General features: G+C 41.7%; 1 protein-coding gene across 1 annotated transcript in view; it reads right to left on the bottom strand.

Annotated features, from left to right (window-relative positions):
- The window catches only part of NOD1 (nucleotide-binding oligomerization domain containing 1), a 19503-nt gene extending 1923 nt beyond the window's left edge, over positions 1 to 17580 (bottom strand). Inside the window, exons 1-10 of the mRNA XM_009879587.1 lie at positions 17263 to 17580; positions 15196 to 15370; positions 12144 to 13947; positions 10015 to 10098; positions 8874 to 8957; positions 7231 to 7314; positions 5098 to 5181; positions 2930 to 3013; positions 2221 to 2304; positions 47 to 130 (exon numbers count right to left, since the gene is read on the bottom strand). Of these exons, the coding sequence (XP_009877889.1) occupies positions 47 to 130; positions 2221 to 2304; positions 2930 to 3013; positions 5098 to 5181; positions 7231 to 7314; positions 8874 to 8957; positions 10015 to 10098; positions 12144 to 13947; positions 15196 to 15370; positions 17263 to 17478 (2783 nt within the window). The 5' untranslated portion in view covers positions 17479 to 17580. The remainder of the gene's footprint in view (positions 1 to 46; positions 131 to 2220; positions 2305 to 2929; positions 3014 to 5097; positions 5182 to 7230; positions 7315 to 8873; positions 8958 to 10014; positions 10099 to 12143; positions 13948 to 15195; positions 15371 to 17262) is intronic.
- Positions 17581 to 25189: the final 7609 nt, after the last annotated feature.

The following is a 25189-nucleotide window of genomic DNA, read 5'->3' as shown; positions in this document are numbered from 1 at the left end:
GGGAAAGAAAGTTTACAAAGTGAGCCTTTGAGGACAGGATCTTTACCAGACTTCTTTAATAGCTGTGTTCTCCTTGAGCGCTTCACTGAGGTACTTGACCCCTTTGGCTGTAATTTGATTCTGGATAAGCCTGAAAAGAAAGCACTTCATGTCAAACTAACATGCAAACTAATTTACAGCACATGCACAACCTACGCTCAGCTTGACTTCAAGGAGCAAAGCAGTCTGTTTGCCACAAGAAGACAGTTGTGATTTCTGTCTGTGAGGACGGTACACAGTGTTGATCAAATGCCCCGCATGCACTTTCAGAAACAGAGCCCAGAGTGTTAGTCTTTTCCTTTTACTCTTGCATGTGGTTGCATTCTGGAGATACTGAGCTTAATCACACAGCTGACAAATTTCTGCTAAGAATTGTTTACTACTGGTATGGGATTGTGATATTTGGACTCTTTGAGACAGACTAAGCTCTTAGCTCTGTTTTCTTATTAAGAACACTCTGAGACATTTTTAAGTGATGTAGAGAAAATTCTGAGCACAGAACTTGTGTAGGCCTGGTGTTTTAGCAGTTACGATCTAGAGGTTGCCAAATCCTTCTGTCTTGTTTATCAGACCAGCAAGATCTTTGAAAAACAAAGCATTGAAGTTGACTCTGGTATGAGCAGGTGCAAGTCCCAGTGAAGCCACGTTAGCAGCTATAATGTATGTCTCATCTGAGCTGAGGGGAAAAAATGGTACAAAAGATCTTTAAGTAGCACAACTGATAAGGCAGTACATAACTCTTATTAACCATTGTAGACCATCCCTCTAGCTAAAAATGAACAAAGCCCCCTCATCTGCAGGAGTATAAATATACTCATCAGCCTAGCCTAATTCAATACTTACCTTTCAGCCTACCATGGTGTGCCCCATAGCTGTACCATTCCATGTGACTGGCTGCATGAATCCCACAGGATTCAGGATGAGGCTGAAAATCAGAACGAATTGAGCAATCTCTCGGGGAGGGAGGCAAGGAAGGAAGTGGGGAGGCATTCCCATTAAAGGATTTTCTGCACTTGGTAAATGAATCAAAATGCAAAGGGATCCAGTAGATTCTTTCAGCTACTGGAAAAATACTTTAAATCTGCCTCAAGTTATACTATCTATATAGGTCACTACCTTTTAGAGGTATCCACTGGTATAACCAACAAAGTAGGATATAAATCTGTCTACTGGCAGAAACCCTTGGCCAATACTGAGCCATGATAAAGACATCTATCTAGATTACTATGCCTGCTTTGGATGGGGAAAGTTTTATTACGAATTCAAACCAAACTGCTCGGTGAAGGATATCTGCAGCTGTGCACAAAGGAATCAAGCCCTCCCCCTCCCTTTTTATTTTCAGGGTGATGGGCACCAGAGCTTCTACTGCTTTCAAAAGAGACTACAAGTACTTGCCACCTCTGACAACCAGCACACTTCCTAAAATGCGGGAACTAGTATTAATACAGGGAATGCTACAGTGTGGTTAGCAAAGTCTTTGTAAACCTTGTAAAGGGATTACGTTTATTATGTTCTGTTGATCACTTGGAATGAATGGATGGCTACTTGTTTCACAGCCCACATCTGCCCAGCCCCATCCAGGGACAAATTCTTGTGAACCTCTGGATTAGAACAGCCAATGTTGTGTTTTCTTAGAAGTTTAACAAGTCTCTGTGCTTGCTAGAAATAATCCCTGGTTTCCTAGGGATTTATGTCTTATAGATGAGTGTCTTGCGTGAGTGGAAGTGCTAGCCCTAGAAGAAAACATCTGCAAATGGGACATGTCTTTAAGTGTCTGTCATGTAGGTTCTTGGTTGAAGAGTAAGAGTTGAGCTTGCTACTTTCATAGTATGATGATGAATAATAAGAATCATAATAAAGTTATTCTATTCTAGCTGTCTGCTTGTATTTTTTTGCAACTTTTGTGTTTGAGGCCAGTACTGTTCCCCTAAGGAGAGATGAAATCAATTAGCTGTTTGAAAGTTACCAGGACACACAACCAGCTTAAACTTCTCCCTGTGTAATAGTAGGTTCAAAATGCTAGACAGCAGCTTTATTAACTTTCCATTAGAACTGTCTACAACCAGTCAGCTGCATCCAGACCATGCACAGAAAGCTTACTGTGACCTACATAGAGTTGGAAGGTGAAGCTTTAATGCAGTGACTGCCAAAGAGCCTGTGCCTCTGTGGAATGTAACTCACCATAAATGCACCAGTTTCTTGTTGACCTTCAGCATGTCTGCAAAACTCATTGCTGCCTCATCATCCAGCTCATTTTTAGTCAACCTAAGTGGGAGAGAAAATGTTCGCTTAGGATGTTATCATTATTTTTCAGCCCCCTGTTTTTCCAGCTTGTCTGTGACTTAGCTTTAGACAGCCAAAGGGGGATGTGCTGTTCCTACCCTGAGCAATTTCTAAAGGCTGGACACAAAGAGATACTGGAGAAAAGCCCTGGAGGGAAAAGAGACAAGAGTATCAGATCTTTAGTTCTCAGAGCAATGTTCTAATGATACTTTTCTCATGATGTTTTAGTGTCTAAAAGGTGGATGAGGTGTGGTGGAAAAAGGTAGAAGGGTAGAGACAACACTGAGGAGGTGCAAAAAATGAGGACAAAGAGCTTGACTTCAGATGATGGAAGTGAGAGAAGATGGAGAAAGCAAGATGGAGAGAGCAAAGAGAAGCATGACATTGGAATGTGTCCTAAAGGACACTTGCTGCTGAACTCATGACCACATTCTTCCAAAGGGAAATACCTTATAGCTTGCTGGTAGTGAAAGCATAGGGGATGAGGGGAAGGAAAGAAGGAGGAGGGGAGAGTAGGAGGAGGTGATGAGATTGGAGGAAATAAAATTAGGCTGCAGCTTTCTCTGGAGAAAGAAGAGGAGGAGAAGTAGACCACATGGTCAATTACCAGAATATTTTCACAGAGTTGTTGTGTTGCATAGCTTCAGCAATACTTTTGCCTCCCTCTGTTGTGATGCCGTTGAATGCGAGACTGTGAAGTAAAAGTGCAAACATGTAAGAAACAGCCAGCATCACATGGCTCTTCCACTGCCAAATACTAGTGGATATCCTGGCATTTGGCTGTTTCAAAGGCTCGCATACTTTGCAAACCAGTAAGTCCTTATGGCTTTTACAAGTGAGAACAGTTCACAGGCTACAGCCCGATTGCGCGTCTATCATACAGGCCACAAGGTCTGCTGTCAGTGAGTTGTACTCTTGGCACTGACAGCCAAGTTGCATCCAGTGATTTTGAGAGTCGAGGTTTTTAACAAGGACAAAGAATTGTGCTTAGCAGTACACAGGTTATTACATGCATTTGTCATCCCAGGTCCCTGTACAAACTGGGCACTTTGTCCTTTATGTCCTTCAGACACCTGAGTGTCTCATTCTACACACCTTCTGTTGTGTATGGAGAGATGAGCTTGTAAAATGCATGCTTTCCATTACAACCCACAAACATTTCTTAGTCTGCCCTTCATTCTTTGAACAGACATTGCCAAAATCATCCAGTTAAAGTTATGCTGCAGGCTTTGAGAGTTCAAAAAGCATTTCTCACCTCAAAAGCCAGGCCAGACCCTGAACATAGTGCAAGGTCTCAAAAAAAAGGCAGAAAGAGGAATCAAGTGGGGCAATGGCACAAATATGTGTTAGCACAAGTCCCTGCTAGCTTCAGCTGAAACTAGATATTCTCAGTTCATCATGACCAGGCTTAAAAATGGCAAATATGCTGAAGTAAAATGATGTAAATGGGGACTATCTTCCCTTAATCTTCACATAAAGGTACCACTAGTGCTAACTATGAATTCAAATTGTGAAGCAAGATTAACCAGTGGAAGATAAGAAATGAACCCAAGTGCAAGTACACTGCAGAGTTGAAGATTCACCCTGCATGGGTGCCAGCAAAACCTAGCTCCAGACAGAACAGTTACTCCTCCTTATTTTTGCAAACACATTCATCAGCATATTTGTTCCCATCTGAGAATCCCTCAGCTCGGATTCAGGTTCAAAATGTTTTCTTTCAAGTGTGATGCGTCCGGATGGATTCTGCAATTGTGGGAAGATGGCTATTTCAGATAGCTTTTAAGTTTAAATATATCTAGGTCACTGCACCTGTTCATCTTTTAATTTTTAAGCCAGGCTATCCGCTCACAGAAAGGAGGACAAGGCACCAGCTCTGAAATCCATGGATCTGAAGTGGCAGCAATAAGCTCTCCAGAGATCCCCAAACTCCGGGTACCGTATTTCTAAAGAAACTAGTGCCATGTGCCACCTTGTGGGGAAACCAAGGAGCCTTGTCTGCTCCCTCACCGTGGAAGCCAGTGGAACTGGGAGACAAATCAAAAGGATCACCATGAACCCAGTGCTCCAGCTGTGTGGAGGGACTCCAAAGCAGCAGCAGCAGGCACAATATGCATCTTTAAATCCCTAGCCAGCATTTGAAAGTCTAGCAGGGCATAGGCATAGGCATAGACAGTCTTACCCTGCTGGCTTCTCCCTGTGCTGTGCTACCAACTTCACCCAGAAGGTTAGTTTGAATCACTCACTCCAATGAGTATTATATCTCATTAGCACTGAACATGTGGTGTCGTAGCTCCACTGGAGTACAGGATAAGCCTAAATTTAAGAATGGCCCAGTCCCTATCCAAACAGTTTATTGTCTAAAAATTACTTCAGTGAAAGCTGCTGTACCTTTGCAACAGCAACTGTTAACACTGAGCTCACTGGGAGCCTGATTCTGTGACAGTTGGTATATCCTTCTGCAAATGCTCCCCGATCAAAATGGCACCCACTGACCACGTGCTTTCACAAATGCCAGCAACTGTGCAGCATGAGGGAAGGAGGTGCAGATAGAGGAAAGGATGCCAGCCCTGCAATATTTTTAACTTGCTTAATGGCTGCACAGGGCTTTTTGATTCAGTCTGGCCTCTTGCTTGCACCTTGGCTGTTGGCTACACAGCGAAGGCTACAATACCAGATGGCGTTCGAAGCTAACACGTGGTGGGAAGAGTCATCACTTCAAAGTACGATGGGAAAGCCAGCACTATGCCAAGCTGCCTGGCTCTGCTGGTGTTTTACCTCACATTTGTTAACCTGGGGTGGTTCCTCAGGGCCTCTGCAAATGCCTTTGCTCCTTCGTCTCCAACTTGATTACCCCACATCCTGGTGAAGAGAGGAAACCAGGAGATAATCAGGTGTGCTGCCCTACTGCCCTCGGCATTGTATTCTCCCTTTTTCTCTTCCCTCCCTTGCCCCCTGATTACTTCACAGTCTTTCAGCCTTGTGAGAAACCCGGCAGGTACTCTCCCTGATAAGCCAGCCACGTTCCACTCCCTGCACACCACAGCACCAGCCTCTGCTGACTCACCAGTACCCTAAGGCCACAGCACAGAAGAGGAATGCTTTTGGGATCACTTTGTTGCGCTGGCCAAACCCTTCGCAGCCCTGTACCCTTATGGGGTAAAGGAATCTTGTGGTCCTGTACAGTGAGCCGCTGTGCGAAATACACCAAGTCCTAAATCTTATCATTTTTCTGCTCAGCATTTCTTCCCCACACCTCTGCTGCAGTTTTCCTGTTACAGGCTAGGCACAGAATAGCCTTTACACAGTGCAAAGTACAGGTCTTGGGAAAGACTCCCCAGATGCACAGCAGCACAGGGACCCACGCCCAAATGGGTGACTTTCTGAAGCAAACTGCTCTTCAAGCTCTCCCTCTCCTTCAGAATAGTCTGGCAAAATGGTTACCACCAGCACCCAAACCACGTCAAATTCCTTCAGTGTTATACCCAAGTGATATCTCCTCTCTCTCTAGCTGCCAAGAGAAAGATCAAAATCTCACAGGGGCTGTATGACCCTGGGCTCTTCCACACATTTGTAAGGAATAGTATTTCCAGTGGCAAAACAACCCATGCCAACACAAAGGGTTAAGAGAAGGTAATGTGGTAAAAGCTGCAGAGATTTGTTCAACATTTAGTAACAGTATCTGGTCAAATCTTTTCTATGCAGAACAACCCCTTTGAAAATTCACCATATATTCTGAGTCTTGAAAGCTCCTCTGCTGAGATATAAGGTATTTTTTACAGGGATCATGGCTTGATGACTCAGAGCCACACTCAGCTTGATGGGTAATTAGTTGGCAGCTCTTTTAAAATCAATTGAGCTTTGTGGTATCTAAACACGTCCACTTCCAGTAAGTTCCCTAGAATTTCCTTGTCCTTCTGTCCCAATGCAGTTTGTTATGTAAATGCTGAATGTATCTGTTTAAACATTTCTCTCCAAGCTATCCTAAATCCATTTGGAGTGATTATCTCTTCCACAGGAAAAAATAGGAGTCCTTCATTGAAATTACAGCAAGTACAGCACAGCAGACCCAGCTATATGACAACAGAAGTGGGCATGCTGTTGACTGTATTTGTGAAATGTTGTAGAACAACAGAATTAAAGGCCAAAAATCTGATTGTTCAAATCTGATTTTCATATTTCAGGGTTATTGTGATATTCACAATGGCCAAACAGACATTTTAATTCCATATATTTGAGTATTAGATTCAGAAAAAAATGTTCTCCTGTACAGTGAAAAGAGAACTAAGATTTGTCAGAGGGAAAAAAAATATTAAATCAAACCATGAAGTCTAGCATCTCTCTTGAGAAAAAGGACAGGGATTAAAGGTTTACAGTACATTCAGACCTCTCTCCAATAATAGCAGACTCTCCATCTTGGGACAGACTAGAGAGAAGGATGATGGGAATTCCTTCTTATTTTCCCAGCTCGCAACTTTATCAGGACTCAATGCAGAAGGTTTGACAATTATAACAATGACACTCCATAAGTAGGTACATTGTCAATAGCCATAAAACCACCCAGAATTTTAAAAATGACCAAATACCTCCAGAACAGCTGTGCTGCCATAAGGACAGTGGCTATCTTTACATACTGTCCTCTTGTTAGTTTGTCTCTCCTTTAAGCTTCTGTCAGAACAGGGGAACAAAACCTCAAACAAACCTTGTGTGAACTGGAGAACAAAAAAGCAGCCCTTGTTTTCCCTCAAAGTGGAAAATGTGGCTATGCTTCTGCACTGGCTTGTTCTAATGCTGCCGTAGGGAGGAATGGCAGAAGGAAAGAAGGTAAGAGTGAAAGAAGGAATCCTAAGGGACTTACAGATGCCTTGACAAAATCAAGCCCCGAGCTCTGCTCCTTAGTACTGGACTTACCCAATTTCAAACATTGTCTTGCTCTTCTGGATGGCCTGGGCAAGGCACTTCCCTCCTTCACTCGTTATTTTGTTTGCTCCTATTCTGCACAAAATACGTGAATTGATGAGGTACATCACTTACAACAGTACAGCTATTAGAACACCAGTTCAGAAAGCAATACAAGTATTTAAGGCTAATTAACTCTGGAGGCTAGCTACAGTTATCAAAGATTAACCTAGAGTTAAAAAATACTGCAGGCATTTGACCTTTGATTAAAAGACATCATTTTATGTTGTCTTTTACATATTTTGCATGTCAGCCCTCTGAATCAGAAGCATTACTGTAGACTCTTGGTTTTGGTGCTCAGTATGTCAGAAGTGAGTGTTAAGAACTGATCCTCAAGACAAGGACCCCTGCCTTGTTTTAAATATAGTTCATAATATCAGCAGTTGCTACAGAGTACCTGAATTATATGCAGCATGTTTTGTTATGCCACAGGGAACAGAATCATTTCCAGGTTGTGTGGCTCCAGAGAAGACTGCAGCTGGTAAGCAGAGATTGTAATAATTTCAAGTCTTTCTGTTCTGAGCATAGGGCTATAGGTAGTGGCATAGGTCAGTGCAGCAGTGAGTGTCTCTGCCTGGTACTCTACAGAAGACCTTCTTTTTTTTTGGCAGATGAAGAAATATCAATTGGCTGGAGTTCAAGGAAGTCTCAATTGCATATACATTGATGTAAAGAACAAACCAAAACCAAAACCCTCTCAACCCACTACATTTACATGAAGTAAAACTGGCCCGTTTGATTGGCTTCTTGCACATGAATATGCACTCTATCTCAAAATAATCTCTGGGGTTACTATGCAGCCTGAAAGTAACCATCTTCCAGCAGGCTTTTTTGTGAAAGTCAGATGAAATAAGCAAAGCACTGTGTCAAAGCAGTGAAAGAACTGGAGTGCTCTTGGGTTTCAAAACTCTGCAAATATTTCCAGTGGGAAGGATGTGGCTAGTGTGGTGTTTCAGAGCAAGTTAGTGGTAGTACTTGGACTAGAACCCAAAAGTCCTGGCTGCCTGTTGCTACATTCATACCAGCCACTGACATTGCAGTAGTTACCTCCATTTTCTGCTATGGTTACAATTAAACCATTGGTTAATGATCTACCTTTATGTCAAACCAGTGTTGTGCATGGCCAGACACTTTTATCTAGGGAAGTTCCAGGAATTAAAGGGAACAACTCAACAAGTGACTTTGGGGAATTCCAGAACTGAGGTATGACACCAGCACAGCGTCACTCCAATGGCCCGTAAAAGACAAGACATAAAGAAGCTTGGTACTAAATCCAAGTGACTTTGCCTATTGCAAGGGGCAGCAAGGTTCATGCACCACTTAAGCCTCACTCCAGTGATCAGACTGGATTTACGTAGAGAACAGGTCTCATGCTTTCCTTTTGCTTACTACCATATTCCAGTAAAGACTATGGATTCAAGAGTTTCGCCTGCTGCCATTCACTGCTAGACAACTGTAAAAGAATATACAATTGCAACCTAAGTTATATTTTATTTGAAACATATTTTTTGTCTTTTTTCCATTCTCCTTCCTATTTCAGGTTGCTTTACCTTAATTAGTATACTGCAGAAAGGAAAAAAATAAATCCAACATACTTAACATATTCAAGGCTCGAACACTCTTCAATAAGTTTTGCAACGTATTTGGCTCCAACATCAGTGATTTGATTGTTGTATAAGCTTAAAGAAAAATCACATTTGTAAAAATAGATTATTCCTGCTTTTTTTTTCCTGCTGTTACTTTAATATTTACAACCTGAATGTTTTATAATGCACATATCGCATCTATCTTATTTATATATTTGTACATATTCACAGTTGCTGGTATTTCTATTTTGATACACAATTCATACTGTGAAAGGCTCGATATAAAATACAAGGAGACCAGACTGTAAATCATGGGAAAATATTTATATGATTTTTTTTAATAAATGGTCTCCCCAAGCAAACAAAGCTTCCCTTTATTCCTGTGTTAGTACAGAAATAATATTGCCAGAAGAGAAGTCAGAAAACACCAGAAGAACATCTTTTTGATCTTTTAAAAGTCATAAAATCCCCTTGCAAATATTACTGAAGATCAGATACCTGAGCAGATGTACTTACATTAGGGCACCAGAGGAAGGAGGCAATTCTTGGTATTCATGTTCACTTCTCAAAAAGTCATTTTTATGTAGCTACTTAACAACAGCAGGAAGTCAGAGCTAACATGCCTTCCAGTCTCAACTTAATTGAGAACTAATTAAGGTCTTACAGAAATTGGTACCATGAACCTGCACGTTTCTGATACTCGTCTTTACCAAGTTGTAGCTGCTTTGCATAGTTGAAATAAATCAGTTTACAGCACAGAAAACAGGAGGCTCTAGCTATAAAGGGCACACTCTTGCTCACACTCTCTCTCCACTCTCCACAGCTAGAAGGCGGCTTTAGGTATAAAACTAGCACGCCCACACAGTTCAGTAACCCACAGCGGTCCACACTGTGTTAGAGAACGGCTTAGTGTCAGTGGAGGGCACCCTGTGAAGCAGTTCAATGGGAGAGGAAACCGGTCCTTTTCCCAGTGAACTGTTACAGGGTGGCAGCTGAACCATTTCTGACACAAAATGATGCTTTGCTTATGTTCAGTAAATAAGGAGGTAACTGTGGTTTCCACCCCACCTTTGCTGTGTTAGTACGATCAGCACTGCTGTTTTATTTTCTAGTATCAAGATCTAGCGTTTTGCTCCCAATTGGTACATACCCCAGGAAAGTCACAATTTGGTACTTGGAGAGTTCTTCATACAAGATCCTTACTCCATGATCTGTGACCTGATTTACACTGAGCCTGGAATGAAGAAAACAAAAAGAAAGTTTGAATCAATACACTTTACAAGTGTTCATCACCCATGAGTTAACAAAAACGGAGGTCTATGCATTTTCCCCTGATATTTTAACAGGTCCTTACGCCACATATTAAACGCCATTAAGGAATATGTGAGCTCAATTTCATGTGGGTCACTTAAAAAACAATAGAAAACAAAAGCCCCAAATCTCCAAGGCAATGCTCTGGAAGCTGTCCGCAGAACTGAAAACAATAAACTGCAGTAAGTCAGAAACCACAGACAAACACCTCATCCTCCTCCCGTGCTTACTGTGATTGCAAGAAGAAATTCTGCTTGACACCCTAGCAAAAAACAAGCTTTTCAAACTACTATTCTTGCAACCTTCTCTCTGAGTACCTACTGAAATCTAGGCATCTTGAAAGTCACAACACATTCAGGGTCCACTGAATAAAGGTTGTGAAAACCAATGGTCAGGAAATAGAACTGCAGTCCCATGGGTGTGCTAGATGTTTCTAATTTTATTGTCCCAACTAGACATGAAACAAATCAATGTCCATAATTCACAGAATAATAAATACTTATTTTCATAGTTGTTTGGGGGTTTGGTTGGGGTTTTTTGTTGGGTTTTTTTTTGTTTGTTTTTAAACTTCTCAAGCTTTTTCACCTTGCCTAAATGGACAGGTTCCCATGAAGCATTCCAATTCGGATGAGTTGCATTTTCTGGATAAAGCTGTCCCCATGAAAACATTTTGACCTGCTTTAGTTTCTACACAAACTGAAGCTGAACATTCCCTGCTGAGAGTCCCTTAACATGAACAGCCTCCCTGGCTCTTGCTGGTTAGTAACTTGGTCACTTTGGAATGCACTAGGCACACAGGAGAAATCAGAGCCAATTTCTAAAGATCAGAACAGCCTGCTTCTTAGAAAGGGATGGTTAAGCTGTTAGAAACAACATTTACTGATCTGCAGTCATTAGAAATCAAAGTCCTAACATCAGAAGAGCCATAAAGACAAATAGGCAACCTAACAGACTGGTTTGGTGCTGGGGATGGTGTTAAGATCACACTGGGTATGGCATGATCATATGATAGGGACAAAGAATGAAAGCCTGTCCTTTTCTTTTTTGTTTTTTCTTACATAGTGATGCATTTTCTCCCCAGATTTCCTTATTACTTTCTTTAGGGAGGTCAGCTGATTTACAACTAACTGGAAAAAATAAACGTCACTTGCTTTGGTTTAGTCCTAGAGGACAACAAGGCAGAGCACAGCCAACCTGAACGAATAAATCCATTTATTTAAAAAAAGTCTCTTGAGGCTGAAGGAGCTTTAAAAAAGACATATTTGAAGTTCCTGGTTTTATGCACCTGACTGTTTGGACAAATAAGGTACAGCTACATGACACAACCTCAAAGGACTGGAGGTGGAACAATCTGGCCTGTGATGTTAGAGGTGGACTTAGTTCTTCCTGATCACACCAAGCCATGTCCTCCCTCCACATCACCTCAGGGAAACACCACATCTAAAGACTTCAACTACATCCTTTCATGGAGTACTACATGTTAGCTTTTGTTCTGTGAAAGCCACACATCTTGGCAGGATGTAAAAGCAAGAAATTCAGAGCTTTTGATCAAGGGTTATTGTGAATAATAGATCCTTTCTTATCCCCTATGACCAAGAGCACAGACAGGCTCAGGCAATCTTCAGATAATGCAGGAAGCGCTTCTGTTTCCTTTCTTTTCCCTTAAGCACTTCTCCCATAAAAACCCTCTTTCAAAACAAAAGTTTGAGATGGAGCTAACTAAATGTACAGGTTTAAACAGTCCTGGCATCTAAGGACTTCTTAGCACCCTTGCCATTTGGGTTTCCAAATTCACAGCTTGTCCCCACCACTGTGGCTGGCTGAACAAAGATTTCAGAAGATCTGAAACTCATTTCCATCAGCAGTAAGAATCCTTATCTTTCTCCACTTTCAAGATAAATTTCTCCAGCCCAGCAGTTTGTGGAATAAACCAAGGATAAGCAAGGATCTGCTTGCACAGACTCCTACCTGATCACTGCAAGCTTGCTGAAACAAGGAAGCAGCTGTTTTACTCCATAGTCATTGATGTTGTTGTTGTCCAAATCCAGAGCCAGACGCTTTTGAAAGTGATGCACAATAAAGGAAATAGCACTGCAGTCAGCAGAGTAGGCATTGCAGTATGTGAGCTTGATGTAATTGGCGTGCATGCGTTTGGCAGCTAACTTCCCCACTTTCTCGCTCTGGGTCTCATAAAGGCACCTCAGCATCCAAACAAAGTTGGGCTGGCCCTGGATCTGATTGTAGCCTGAAAGTCTGGACCGAGTGAGGCCTTTCAGGTGTGATTTCATGCTCTCCCCAAGGTACGTGATGAGTGTCTTTCTCTTTCTTTTAATGACAGCAGGCAAAACTAAATGTCTGAAGAGCTTCTGCTTGGATCTAGAAAGCAGGCCACAAAGAAACAGGTTGGTAAAATTAAAGTGTTCATTATTTCGGAAAGGATCCTCCCCTGCTAGCTGTTTCTTCAACCAAGGAATACGAAGGCAAGTAGGCTGGACAGTCTCAGTGGAAGAACATTCATTGAAAAACTGAAGTAACTCCTTGGCGCCCACTTTCTCTTCAATAACCAGGAACAAAGCTGTGAAAAAAGACTGAAGGGTTAAGTGCAAGAACTCGTAAGTGGACTGATTGTCACAGCCACTGTAACCTTTAACTGTCCTGAGAAAGCCCAATTGCAAATCTTCTTCCGAGATGTTCGCTGATGAGACTTCCTCCTGCTCAAAAATAAAGAAAGAGTTCTTCATCCCTTTGTATGCCATTTTACCCAAAGCTAGAAGAGTTTCCTTTCTTGATCTGAACATCTCTGCTTGGCTCCTGGTGTTGTTCTTCAGCAAACTTATTTTCAGAGATCGGTTCAGATGGACTTCAATCATGAGCAAAAATACATCTGTCAATGTAACAGAACAATCTGGAAGCTCGTGGTTGTCAAACATGGAATGGAAGTGTTCATAGGATTTAAAGATAATCCAACAAAATAAAGGCACTGAACACAAACTGCAGAGATTGGGGTTGGCTTCCAACTGGTTCAATACCAGTGTTCGTTGCCCCTCATCTTTGAAAAACATGGCAGTGTATTCCTTCAGGTTATTGCTGGAGAAACCACGGAGCAACACTTTCTTTCTAATGATGTTTCTTTGGATCTCAGTTCCTGTCCTCGCTGTAAGAATTTTCTTGGATCCCTTAAGAAGCTTTCCTCTGAGAAGACTTACCAGCAGCACCAGGGGGTGGATGGGTTCATTGGGTGAACACATCTCAGGAACACTACTGAGATCAAAGTTGGAATAGATCTCATCGAAGCCATCAAATGTGAAAAGAACTGTATGAGGGAATTGCAAAATGTGATGGAACACCTCTGTGGGGTCCTGGTCTGGGTAGCAATTATATTTGAAGAGTAGGTCTTTCAAACATATGGCTTCATCTTCCTTAAAGCAACTAAACATCCTACATCGGAAACGGAAGAAAAATTTGGCCCCTATGTCCAATTCTCTTCTGGCCCAAAGACTTTGTATCTTTTGCAGCAAGATGGATTTTCCAATTCCTGCATCACCGAAGACATAAATAGTCTCTCCATCTTCATTAATTAGCCCAACTGCATCATCAAAAAGGGCTTCTAATTGACACACTTCGCCTAGACTCTCATTGGTAAAACTGACGAGCTCCATAATACTGTTAGAGTAGATTTCTTCAAGCAGCATCTCTTCCCTCTGAGCGTATGAAGTAACAAACTTGGAGTCCCGTCCCAGTTCATGTCTGAGTTTCTGGCAATACCTGCTAACTAAAAAGACAGTGAACTATTATTAAAAAGACTATTATTAAAAAGCATAGGTATACAATGACCCACCTCTTTTGGAACTAAGAGAGGGTGATAACCAAAAAATTCTTATGTGAAATTGGTTCTTTGGCAGATTACTTCTATTTGTTTGCATTGCCATCATCACTCTCCTGGGAAATTCAGGTGGTAATGAAAGAGGTAAAGTGTGAGCCACCATTTCCTGAAAGCCAGTACTGACACTGCATTGCTTTAAGGAGCTGCTGTCTTTCAGCTGAGACTCAAAGCCAAACACCTGACCTTTTGTTAAAGAAGGTTTTACTCTCTGCAAAGGCAGGGGTTGGTGGTCACTGATTAGCTTTGGCATCTGCCTTTTCACTATATTTATATTCTAACTGCAATTTCTGTCAGGTAGGAGGTTATTCTTTCCTAACTTCTTAGATATTTTTTACTATTGTAAGTAGAAGGCACGTGTTTTAGAAACTGGGTGCTAGGCACCTAAAAAGATTCTTTTAAGGTGACAAAAAAAAAGAGAAGTCTCAGTTATTGTGCAACGTTGGCTTGTGGTTTTTATTGCATCAGAAACTTCACTTCAGATGGGGGCAAAGTAATTATTGTATTTATACAGTACGAAAAAACCTCTCAAGAGGAAAACATTTATTTCTGCAATACTTTAACTCTGCCTTTTGGTATAACTCATCATCTAGGATCACCGAATAATTCAGGTTGGAAGGGACTTCAGAAGGTCTCTAGTCCATCCTCCCTAGCAGAACAGGGTCATTTATGAGATCCGATGAGGTTACTCAGGGCTTTATTTAGTTGGATCTTGAAAACCTCCAAGTATGGAGACTGCACAGCCTCTCTGGGCAACCTGCCTCATTGCCTGACTGTCCTCATCATGAAATACTGGCTATTCTATTACCAAAACATCACAGTGTTGCTAATAAATTGTGGCAGAATCCTAGAAAATACTACAGCTGGCACAAGGTGGTTATGCCATTATGCTACGTATCCACAAACAAACGCAGAAAGAGCTTGACGTTAGCAAAACAGGATGTAATATATCAACATGACTGTTGTGTTGTACAGTGTGCCTTTTAATTATCTGGCTACCACTGCTAGCAAGCACAGCATGCGCACATTTGCTTTCCCTGGCTGTGCCTCCCTAGTCTCTGTTACTCTCACATCACCCAGCTAGAGCTTCCTACGTAATAGGGTAGTTCTAAGGAAAGGGATATAGATGCATGACCTTACCTGGATCTGTATTTACCACAGGTTTATTACAAATATTCTCTGAAGGCTCGTAACCTACTTCATCCAGCCAAGGCTGAAGTTCATAGTAAGCATCGGTGACTTTCTGCAGGACACGGATGAAATATTCTGAGACTTCTTCTCCCTTGCTCTGAACCAAGTCTAGAATTTTGCGAACCTGAAGAAACACCACATGAAAGATCATTGATGCACAGCATTTTATCACAGTTACACTTGTAGACTGCTTTAGGATCATTTTTGGACTGGAACAGAGCACCAAAATCAAAACTGGTGCTTCAAAAACTTGAATACACAATTTTGAACCATCACAAAACTGACTATTTGTATTTGGATGTTGCGAGAAAGTTGGCTCTGCAAGTTAAGGTCTGAACTTGCAGCTAAATCGTACGCTAACCAGAAACAAAAGGGATAAATACCGCTCCTCAACAGGGAACCCAAAGGATTTCCTCAGCCGGGCTAGATAGTATATTTTAAATCCCATGCTGGTTAAAATAACAAAGAAAGGGGTGGTTTCTCAGTGCCCTAAATTCACCCTCTGGTTTGTAAATATTCCAGTCACATTTAGATTTACCTCAGGATCCAGCCAGATCCAGAGTGGGGTAGGCAGAATCTCTCTCTGGATCTTAAGGCAGATCCCCAAACCTACAACTCTTCCTTTTAACACAGCAACTCAATTCTGCAGGCTCCCTCTGTACAATGGACTCATTGCCTGCAACTGTTACTAAAACTAATGGCTACCAGGCAGTGGCTGGAGCGGTACAAGACTAAGCATTACCTCTAAAGGCAAGGCAAAATCTCATCTCTGTGCAACCAGTACAGGGCAACCCGAGTACAAAAGCCCCTGCAAGACAGAGCAATCATTTGGGGGCCCATTTTAAATGTCTGGATTCTCTACTTGTTGGAAATGAATGAAGAATTCAGTTCTAAACCAAACAATAGTTTCAAAGAACTGTGGTCTCTTCTGAGCATAAAACAGGGTGAAGTACATACAGCACAGCGAAAGCATGGTGTTTTTGACAACTTGTATGCTCTAAAAAGCAATTTTATGCCTTCCAGATAAGCTCCCACAGAGTTCACTTCACTGACTATTGTGGCCTGCTCTCTGTCTCAGCTTAGACTCCTGATGCACAGCCTCCCCCTCAGCTTTTTTGCAACAATCATGTATATTATGCTGAACAATAAGAAATGGAGATGATCATACACCATTTATTTATTCAGCTTTGACACTATGCACAGAGTGAGCACTGTGTTACCATTTCAGCTTGCCAGCAAGAATTACTATTTTATGAAAATCTGCACTGTTAGTGAAGTCCAAGGTCTCTGAATTTTTTATGGTTTGCCTGCCTCTAACTGCGACCCTATCCTGACGCTGCATGACTGGATGGTCAAGGAAACAGATCAGGAGTTTGTCTTAAGTCATGATGCAAAGAGCAACTGTGTACATGTGACAATTTCCTCCTATCAAAAGACCAGGAAATAATTTTTGCTACTGATGTCCAAAGATGAATCAAAACCTGAAATGTGACAGGATATACCAATTTTCCATACAAACACTGACAATGTGTATAGGTCTTTAAAAAGGAGGGAACATGTACACATGGACAACACACAATCATTAACTTCTAAAATAATATTTCATTTTTGTATCTCCTCCTCTAAAGGAGGATGATCTGTCCCACAGCATCCTGAAAGTAGATTTTCCTTGCAATGCTCTGCACAATAATGAAGGCTTGCGTGTAGCAAGCTGCACTCTAACAGCCACTGTGGTCACCTCCTTATCAGAGGACAAAGCTGCAGCTGGGAGGACAGAACAGCAATTATCACCCTGCTTGTTCTTACAGCTGCCAATGGGCCTTGCAAGTAGTGCCAACAGTGCAGGGAAGAGATGTGCTGGAGACACTTGTCCAGAAGAAACGGGATGGGGAAGTTCCAAAATAACAAAGATTAGAAAAGACACTGGACGTAAACTTGCCAGATAAGCCCATAAAACCCAGTGATAAATTGAAAGTAACAAAAAGCTTATGCTGGCTAGTGAAATAAAAATAATACCTTATCTGCTTGAGTTGGAAATTGGACAACAATCTCTGCATCTTCAGTGGAGAAGTAGTCATTCTTAATCAAGTTGTCAATCAAACACTGCGTGTTTCGGATTCTACTGACCAGAAGTTCTCGGTATACCTTCAGCAAAGCAATGAAGGACGAAGGACTTGCTCCTCGATGTTTTCCCACAGAAATCTCCAAGTTAGCACAAAGTTGGCCTTCCATAGTTGAGACAGCAAGAAGCTGCTCTGCCTAGCTTCATCTTTGACAAACTGTCCATTTGCAGTGAAAAGTCAGCTTGGAGTTAACTTCGGGGAAACAGGCAATTCACGTTACCCATCCTGTAAAAATAATTGTATGGAACCTCAATTTAAACCTTATCCTATGCAGATACATCCTTCAATTGGCCATCAAAGAATATTTCCAACCTCTGCGTAATATCATGGCCAACTTTATTAAAAAGTTTATTCCTCAGGTACTTCCATGTATTTGTTCAGGTTTTGGAAAAAAAAAAATAATCTACAGCAGGCAGTCTCTCTTCTGTACCAGTACTTTACTGTAGCTTGCCTCAAACGACACCACTGGCATCTGCTTTATTAACTGCCTATTCTTAGTGCATAATTTAATATTTTTTATTAGCTTTTCGTGTTTCAATAGACAAAGCAGGGCATCTGTCCAAACATATCTGGACAAGGAAATAAACGGAATAAAATTATATTTCATAGCAATTAATTTTGTAGGAGGATTTAATTTATAGTAGCAATTCACTTTACTCTTTCTTCGTTACAACAACAGACCCTGTAGAAAGTGTTGCCAATATGGTAATTGTCCCTGTAAGCGAGGCCCTGTGAACTCGAGACAGTTTTAGCTAAACTAGGAAAAAGCGTTTAACTTCAGGGCACCAGGCTTGAGAGGCAGTATCAAGACTATGGGGAAACCACTGATCAGATGTTTGTTAAGAAAGCCAAGAGTAAAATGATGCTAACTGTGAAAATGTTGCTGCACATTTCAGAGCTAATACACCACTAAGGGGCACAGAACACCTCACGTCTCTGAAAGCTATTGGTTCAGACAGCGTGTAAAACTGGGAAAATATCATTGCATTGGTTTAATTTGGTTAATCTTATAAAATTCAGGTGAGTAACCATAAAAGTTAAAAACCACAGTTTTTTAGAATCTAAAAAATACCAATGTTACAGAAAGGACTTAAATAAGTGGTTGTAAAAATACAAGATTCCATCTCTAGTGATTCACACAAAAAATCTGGACCTCTCCTTGAGCAGGAATTGCACAGAATAACTGAATTCACAGGCTCTTTCCCCTTATGATGAATTAGTCCTGGAAGATGGCATCGTAAGTCGTATTCATTACTGGATTGGGCATCCAAGCCAACTCCATCTTCATAAAGGGAGAGATTGCACACAATACAGCATGTAATGAAGATACCAATTTAAAAGCCTGTGCAAACACTTAGGCTTGAATGCCTGACCTCAGCCCCTGTACGTACACCTACAGACACAATGTGATCGTTAACTCAGACAGCTACAGGCTCAGGAAACCCTCTCATTGCTGTAGAGATGTTGTTTAGAAACTGTACTCTTTAGCACGAATGCTGTCTCCTTGTCTACAAATATATATGTGCTGTGTATGCCCTTGTTCTCTATACCAGCTCTTGAGAGCTCTTTTTAGATGGCCATTTATTCCCATTTTTCTTTACAAGGCACAAAGCAGTAGGATCAGACTGCTCTCTATTGTATTACTAAAGGGTTTTTTTTGAATTGCAATTAATATACTATATAGTAGGCATGAAGTTATATTGTAATTACAATGCAACGATAAATTAATTTAGGTACGAACCTTGCACATACAATTTCCCATGCAAAAAGCAGATTTTTTGCAAGATCACAACTGAATCACCTCCACAAAGACAATGAGAATTTGCACGATCAACACAAATTACTGGCACCCTGCAGTAACAGGTAAAACGTAGTGTTGCTTCAGCAGGTCAAAGGATATTTGGAAGAATGTTCTTAGATTCTCATTACAGTCATATTAATAAAAACAAAACACAAAGCCCTTCTTCAACAATTCTGTAAAGGTGCCAGCTCTGCTGCTACATAATTCTCACAATTTCCCAAGACGTTTACAGTGCCAGCAAACTTTCCAAATGCTCCCCAGCACCCCCCTGACAAGCTATAACTGAGCCCAGCCAGCTGACAGATTCTTCTAGGTCACTTGCTACTGGAACAAACTCATTTCTATGGGTTTTCCATACAAGACGCTGCGGCTCTGCATCAGTGTAGCTTCTCCTGCTTGACTCTGGAGGAAGACACGGTTTATACTACTGCATTTTGATGATACTACCTATCTACTCTTACAAACACAGGGCAAACCAGCTTAGCTCCTCTGATCTCAGGAGGCCACCAGGTGCTAGCTTAGAGTTGCTGACCCACACAGATACAGGTAACTGCATTAAGACTTGAGTCCTCTAAAGGCTGAGACCAGGCAAATCCCCAGCACAACTGTTTTGGATCACAGCCAACTCCAAAACTGCAAAATTCTTTCAACCAAAGGGAATGTAACTAAGTGATCTGACTTTCTTACCACATGAGTAAGTGACTGCATCTCCTCAGACAAATCAACCTTTCATTACACTGTTCACATGACCCACTGGATGAAGTGGCTGATTTCTGAGTCACTCAGCTTCCTAGAAGTCACACTGGCATATCTCTTTGTTTAAGAAAGCTCATTCCATAAATGAAGTCTATCATGAAGACTAAACAACGTTGAAAACATAATTTACTCTAAAGCTTTTGAAAACTTTTAGAGATAGAAGATAGAGAGAAAAAAAGATAGAGTCACCTTAAAACACATGCAATAGAAATATCAACCCTTTTATTTCAAGATACTGCATCTACCAAAAGTTCCCTGCTTGCTTTGGTTATTCTAGGACATTTGGTTGTCCTAATGCATTTTCTTTCTTCCTACTTTGTGAGAAGAACTGAGACAAACATCCACGAAAACATAACAATGAACCAAAGTGCTGTCATGTGTACAAAACAAACAGAGGTATTTTCTTCACTCTTTCAGGTCCATCTACAAAGAGAGTAAGAAAAGAAAGAAGAAATACTGCAAAAGGAGAGGTACATGGAAAATATGGAAAGATCAGAATGTCTCAAAGATGCCTGCCCTGCATCTAAGTCCAAGTCAGTACAGAACCTGGTTGCTACTGGAACGGGAGTGCATGCATATGCTGCAGGAGAGAGTATGTTCCCTTTCACACGGGGTGATCTGCAAGAGACTGGAGAAACAAGAGAGCAATCAAAAAATATTAAGTGAGGCTTAGCATCATGGGGGAAAAGGAGAAAAAGCAAAAATGCTGGGCAGAGAAGTCAGAGCTGGCAATATGAATTCTGTGCATGATGACGTACTCGGTGATATTTTCAGTGGCAATATTAACTGTAAGGCAAAAATCCCCACACCACCCAGTACTGGAGAAAATGGTAATTTTCATCAGTCTCTTTTAATAAGAAAAAATGGAATTTTCCACCATCCATAGACTAAGAAAATGTCACATCAGATGAATAGCTGAACACCTTAAATGGTTCTGGAACAGGAAGACTTCCTGCCACACATAGTTAAGAGCAAGGCAGGTATGTGCATGTTTGCAGCAAAGTGTATCACCTATATGAAGAAACTTCAGGTCTTACTCAGACAAAAGTAAACACAAAAATTTTCTACAGTAGCAATTCTAGATGCAACAACACCTAAAAGTCCTGATCAGCATGAGAAACATGCTTGTTCTCTTAAAGAAACACACTGTCCGTGAGATTCAGACACAGGATTCTGTTTTGCTGGGGGCAGTTGTGGTTCTTGTTGTTGTTTATAAACATGAGGCCAATGTGCCAACATCATGTCTCCAACTTATCCACAAGTCCATCACCTCTCTTTCTGGAAAGAGTCCTAGCTTCCGTAGTCCTTTGGCACGAGTCTTTTCAGTGAGGGACCACAGGGTTACAAAGTACTAAGTCTCTTTTTACGAGAATCTGTTAGTTTTATAATGCTAGGTTACACATCTGGTATGGTTAAAGGTAAAAGCTCATGCAGCTTATAAATATACATTGAAAGCATTTGCTTGCTAGAGTGCATATAGTGTTATTTGCCTTATCTTGGTCACCCCAGAGGCTGGATTCCATTCCAGTGCAATTCTTAGAAAAGCCTGAGACGTATATTAATGTGAGACACCTTAGTGCAGTGACCAAGGTCTAAAACCATACACTGTTGAGAACCACTGCCTCATTTCCGGAACTGTTCCATTTCTGAAAGGGCTAATGAATAAAATCATTTTCCTGAAAGCCACCTTGAGGCTCTTAGAATCCTTTGAAAAACATCATTAAGTTACAACAGAGATCACCTGTTCTAACAGCAACACTTTGTGAACATATTTATTTAGAGAAATGAACATTAACATTGAGGTTTATACACAGAAAGGTATATACCTGGGGAGAAAGGGAAAGATTTTTCAAGCCTGATATAACAGCTGAAACAGCAGAACACCTAAATAGGAATGGAGAGAGACGAGAGAGATGATACCTGGGCAAAGCAGGAGTCCAGCATGGAGGGATAACAGGAGAGACGCTTATGGGGAAATACTTCCTATCTGGGAACAGAATGGACTTGTTCCTGAGAGAAAAAAATACAAACCCGTGATTTACTCAAGAGGCTGCCAATGACATTGGAGAAAAAATTCTGTTAGCCATTTTGAGGACAGCAGCTTTGGTCAAGTGAAGAAGACAGAAAACAGATTACCAGGAATTAAAAAGAACCAGAGACTGGAGTGCTCATCCATCAGTTGTACAGGCAAAGAAGAGACAGAAGACAGGGCCTTGGCTGAATGAGGACTGAAGGGATGTGAGAAGCAACAGCAAGTCTGGCAAGAGATGCGTATGATAAGCCTGCATAACTGAGAATAACAAAGAGGAAGCAAGACTGGGATCTGGCCAGGAATAAGGAGGGAAATTAAAAAGGGAAATGAAATTTGTCATAGTAAGACATACAGTAAAAGTATCAGTGCTTACAGCATGGTTTTGTATAATCCACGTCAATAAGCTGCAGTGGCACTGATGGCCTCTTCATGAAGGCACTGGCACTTTATCTAGGGGTTCTTCTGACTTCCTTCTATTGTCAGCATTGTGCAAGCATATATACATTAATATCTTTCCTGGCCCTGCCCTTCTCACATCCTCTTTTCACTAAGATCTCTTTGCTCTTCTTCTAACAAAACTGCTATGCCTGTTCAGCTTCCAGTACTGGAAGTCCTCTGGCAGTGACAAATACGTGGGTTTATCACACCAAGGTCTTACATACGAAAACACTGTAGATAAAGGGGCTGAAGGATCTTAAAGAATAGCTAAAGAACATTTGCACTTTTGGGTGAACTAAGGAGTTCACTCCTCATTAAGCCGGCTGCTCCCAAGGAGACTGCATAGGATGAAGTAGTAAAGGCAATACAAGGAACAAATTAATTAACAACTGTCCCTTAAAGCAACTGATTTAAGGGCAAACAAAAATATTTCTGAAGAGCTGAAAACTCAGTCAATGCTACTTCTTCTGTAGTCTCGCTATTCTGACAAAAACTGTTCCTCTAAATTGCCTGTGAAAAAAAGTCTGATGCCACATACCTAGCCAGTAGCTGGATTTGCACAGCACATAGTAGCCAGCTCTGGCAGGACAACAGTGGACAACACACACAAACCTCAGTGCCAGCCCAGGGCTAGTGGAGTCCCTGCTGACATAGCCTTCTGTGCGTTGTGTTCAAAATGCAATTACTCTTTGAGAGGTGGCTGTATAAAAATAGCGCTCCATTTCACATGAAAATCTGTGCCCTTTGTGTCTCCAATTTTTTGTTTCCTGAGAAAAGCTATTTTACAGTGCCAGCCACCCCACTGCAGGGTCATTACAGCAAGAGAACTGGAGACTTTGACACGCTTTTTCATTAATAATGGTAATCTAAACTCAGTCAGGCCAGTCTAAACTTAATTTTTTGCTATCACCAGGAGAGACAGAAAAGAGACTGATTTTCCACATCTTGTTTCACATGTGCCACAGCAGCCAGTCTTTGACTACAACAAATGAATAAGACAGAACGTATTTCCACACAGCAGCTCTCACTTTTAACAGAACTTCAGCTATTTTACATAGTTCAAGAACAGTAAAAAATATGTAGAGATTAGAAGCAAATGGGCACATACACTACACAAAAGGTCTGCATGTTTTGATAAGAAGTGATGCGATGTATTTCCAGGAGGTACTAAAAATAGCCTTTTATTTTTATAGAACAAATGGTGCATTGGTAGAGCTTGTACAGAGTCCCTGTACTGATCTTCAGTGATGAGTTAAAACACATCCATCATAGCCCAGTTTACAATCTGTGTGTAACTATCATCATCAATGCTACATATGTCAATAAATGCCCCAGGAGCCATACATCAACATCACATTAGTATAAATCCATTACAACTCGTGATGTTGCATTGCTCTAGGGTCACTGAGATCAGCATCTTTCAGTGATTTTCCCACCCTACCCTCTCCATCTCTCCTTTGACTGAAGCATAAGTTTTTGTAGCCATCCCGAGTTGTTATGAGCAACAGATATAAAAGAACACAGAAGAAATTATTTCTGCCTCTACCTGGTAAACTGACAAGCTTTTGTTTAAAAGGCACAGGCTTCTACAGAAATATTCATGTCCCTTACAGGTTTTGCTGCTATGTTTCCTGAATAACTTTTAAACAAATAGAGGTCTACATAAGATGTTTGGATGAATTAACAAGTCGTTGTCAAAAAGATTTTATGTGGCTTCTTGATAACTCCTTTCAGGAAAACATTTAATAAATAAGAAGGATCCAGTACTAAAAAGCAAAGAAATTTTCTTCCATCAATCAGAGAAATCTTGGGGATTTTTTCTTTAGAGATGGAGGAGAAGGGGAACAATTTACTGGTATATCTAAAAATGGAACTGCTTTTCTACTATTATTTACTATTTTCACATTCAACCTGCAGTGAATTCTAAAAAGTTGCAATTGATGGAATTGCATACTCACAGCTCTCCTAGTTCTACCTCCCAAGCTTTGTTCTGGTCATTAACAGTAGACCTAATTAGCTACCGCCACTCCACCTGGCCAAAGACCACCCCTCACATCCATCGATCTGGCAAAAGAGGGTCCTGCGCAGGGACTGCCCAAGCATCGAGGTGAGGCAAGAGTCAACTGCTGGTGCCAGCAGCATGCTGGTGTGGAGGAAGACCACCCTCCCTCCATGCCATGCCATGCCATGCTATGGCCTCCCCACTGCCACCGGCCACCAACTCTGCTCAGGCCTCCCTCTCCTTCAGCTCCTTTCGCGTTAAAGCAAGCAAACCACCGAGGCCTAAATGACTCATGCGTGGATACGCAACCTTCAGTCACGTTTACGGCAAGTAAATGGCTTTTTTTCTTTTTTTAACCTGTTTTATCTGTCGCTGAGGGGACAGGCGAGGCGGGCGCAGGTAACCGATGGGGCTCCCCTCCCACCTCCTCCCCGCTTCGGGACCCCGACGGCCTGCAGGACAACTAACTACATCCCCGGCCAGCATCTGCACCAGTATTTATTCCTGGTGGCGTTGATGTATTTTACACGAAGGGGGCCGTCTCCCTCGCCGAGCAGCTGCCGGGCCCCCTACCCCTTCGCAGCCCTTTCCCGCTGTAGCTAAGAAACTTTGGTTTACAAAAAAACCCCAATCAACCAAACAAACAAAAAACGCAGAAACTTTGATTTCCACCCTCCAACACGGCGCCAGGCGCTGACCTGCTGCCTCACGCCCCCTTCCTGCCCGCCCCGAGCCCCTCGTCCCTCCGCACCGCCCACCCCTCACGACATGGCCGGCGGCCCACCCCCCCA

Source organism: Charadrius vociferus, unplaced genomic scaffold, assembly GCF_000708025.1.
Source record: "Charadrius vociferus isolate BGI_N301 unplaced genomic scaffold, ASM70802v2 scaffold722, whole genome shotgun sequence".
NCBI lineage: Eukaryota > Metazoa > Chordata > Aves > Charadriiformes > Charadriidae > Charadrius > Charadrius vociferus.
The sequence above is the reverse complement of the archived record's forward strand: the minus strand, read 5'-3'. Positions and strand labels throughout refer to the sequence as shown.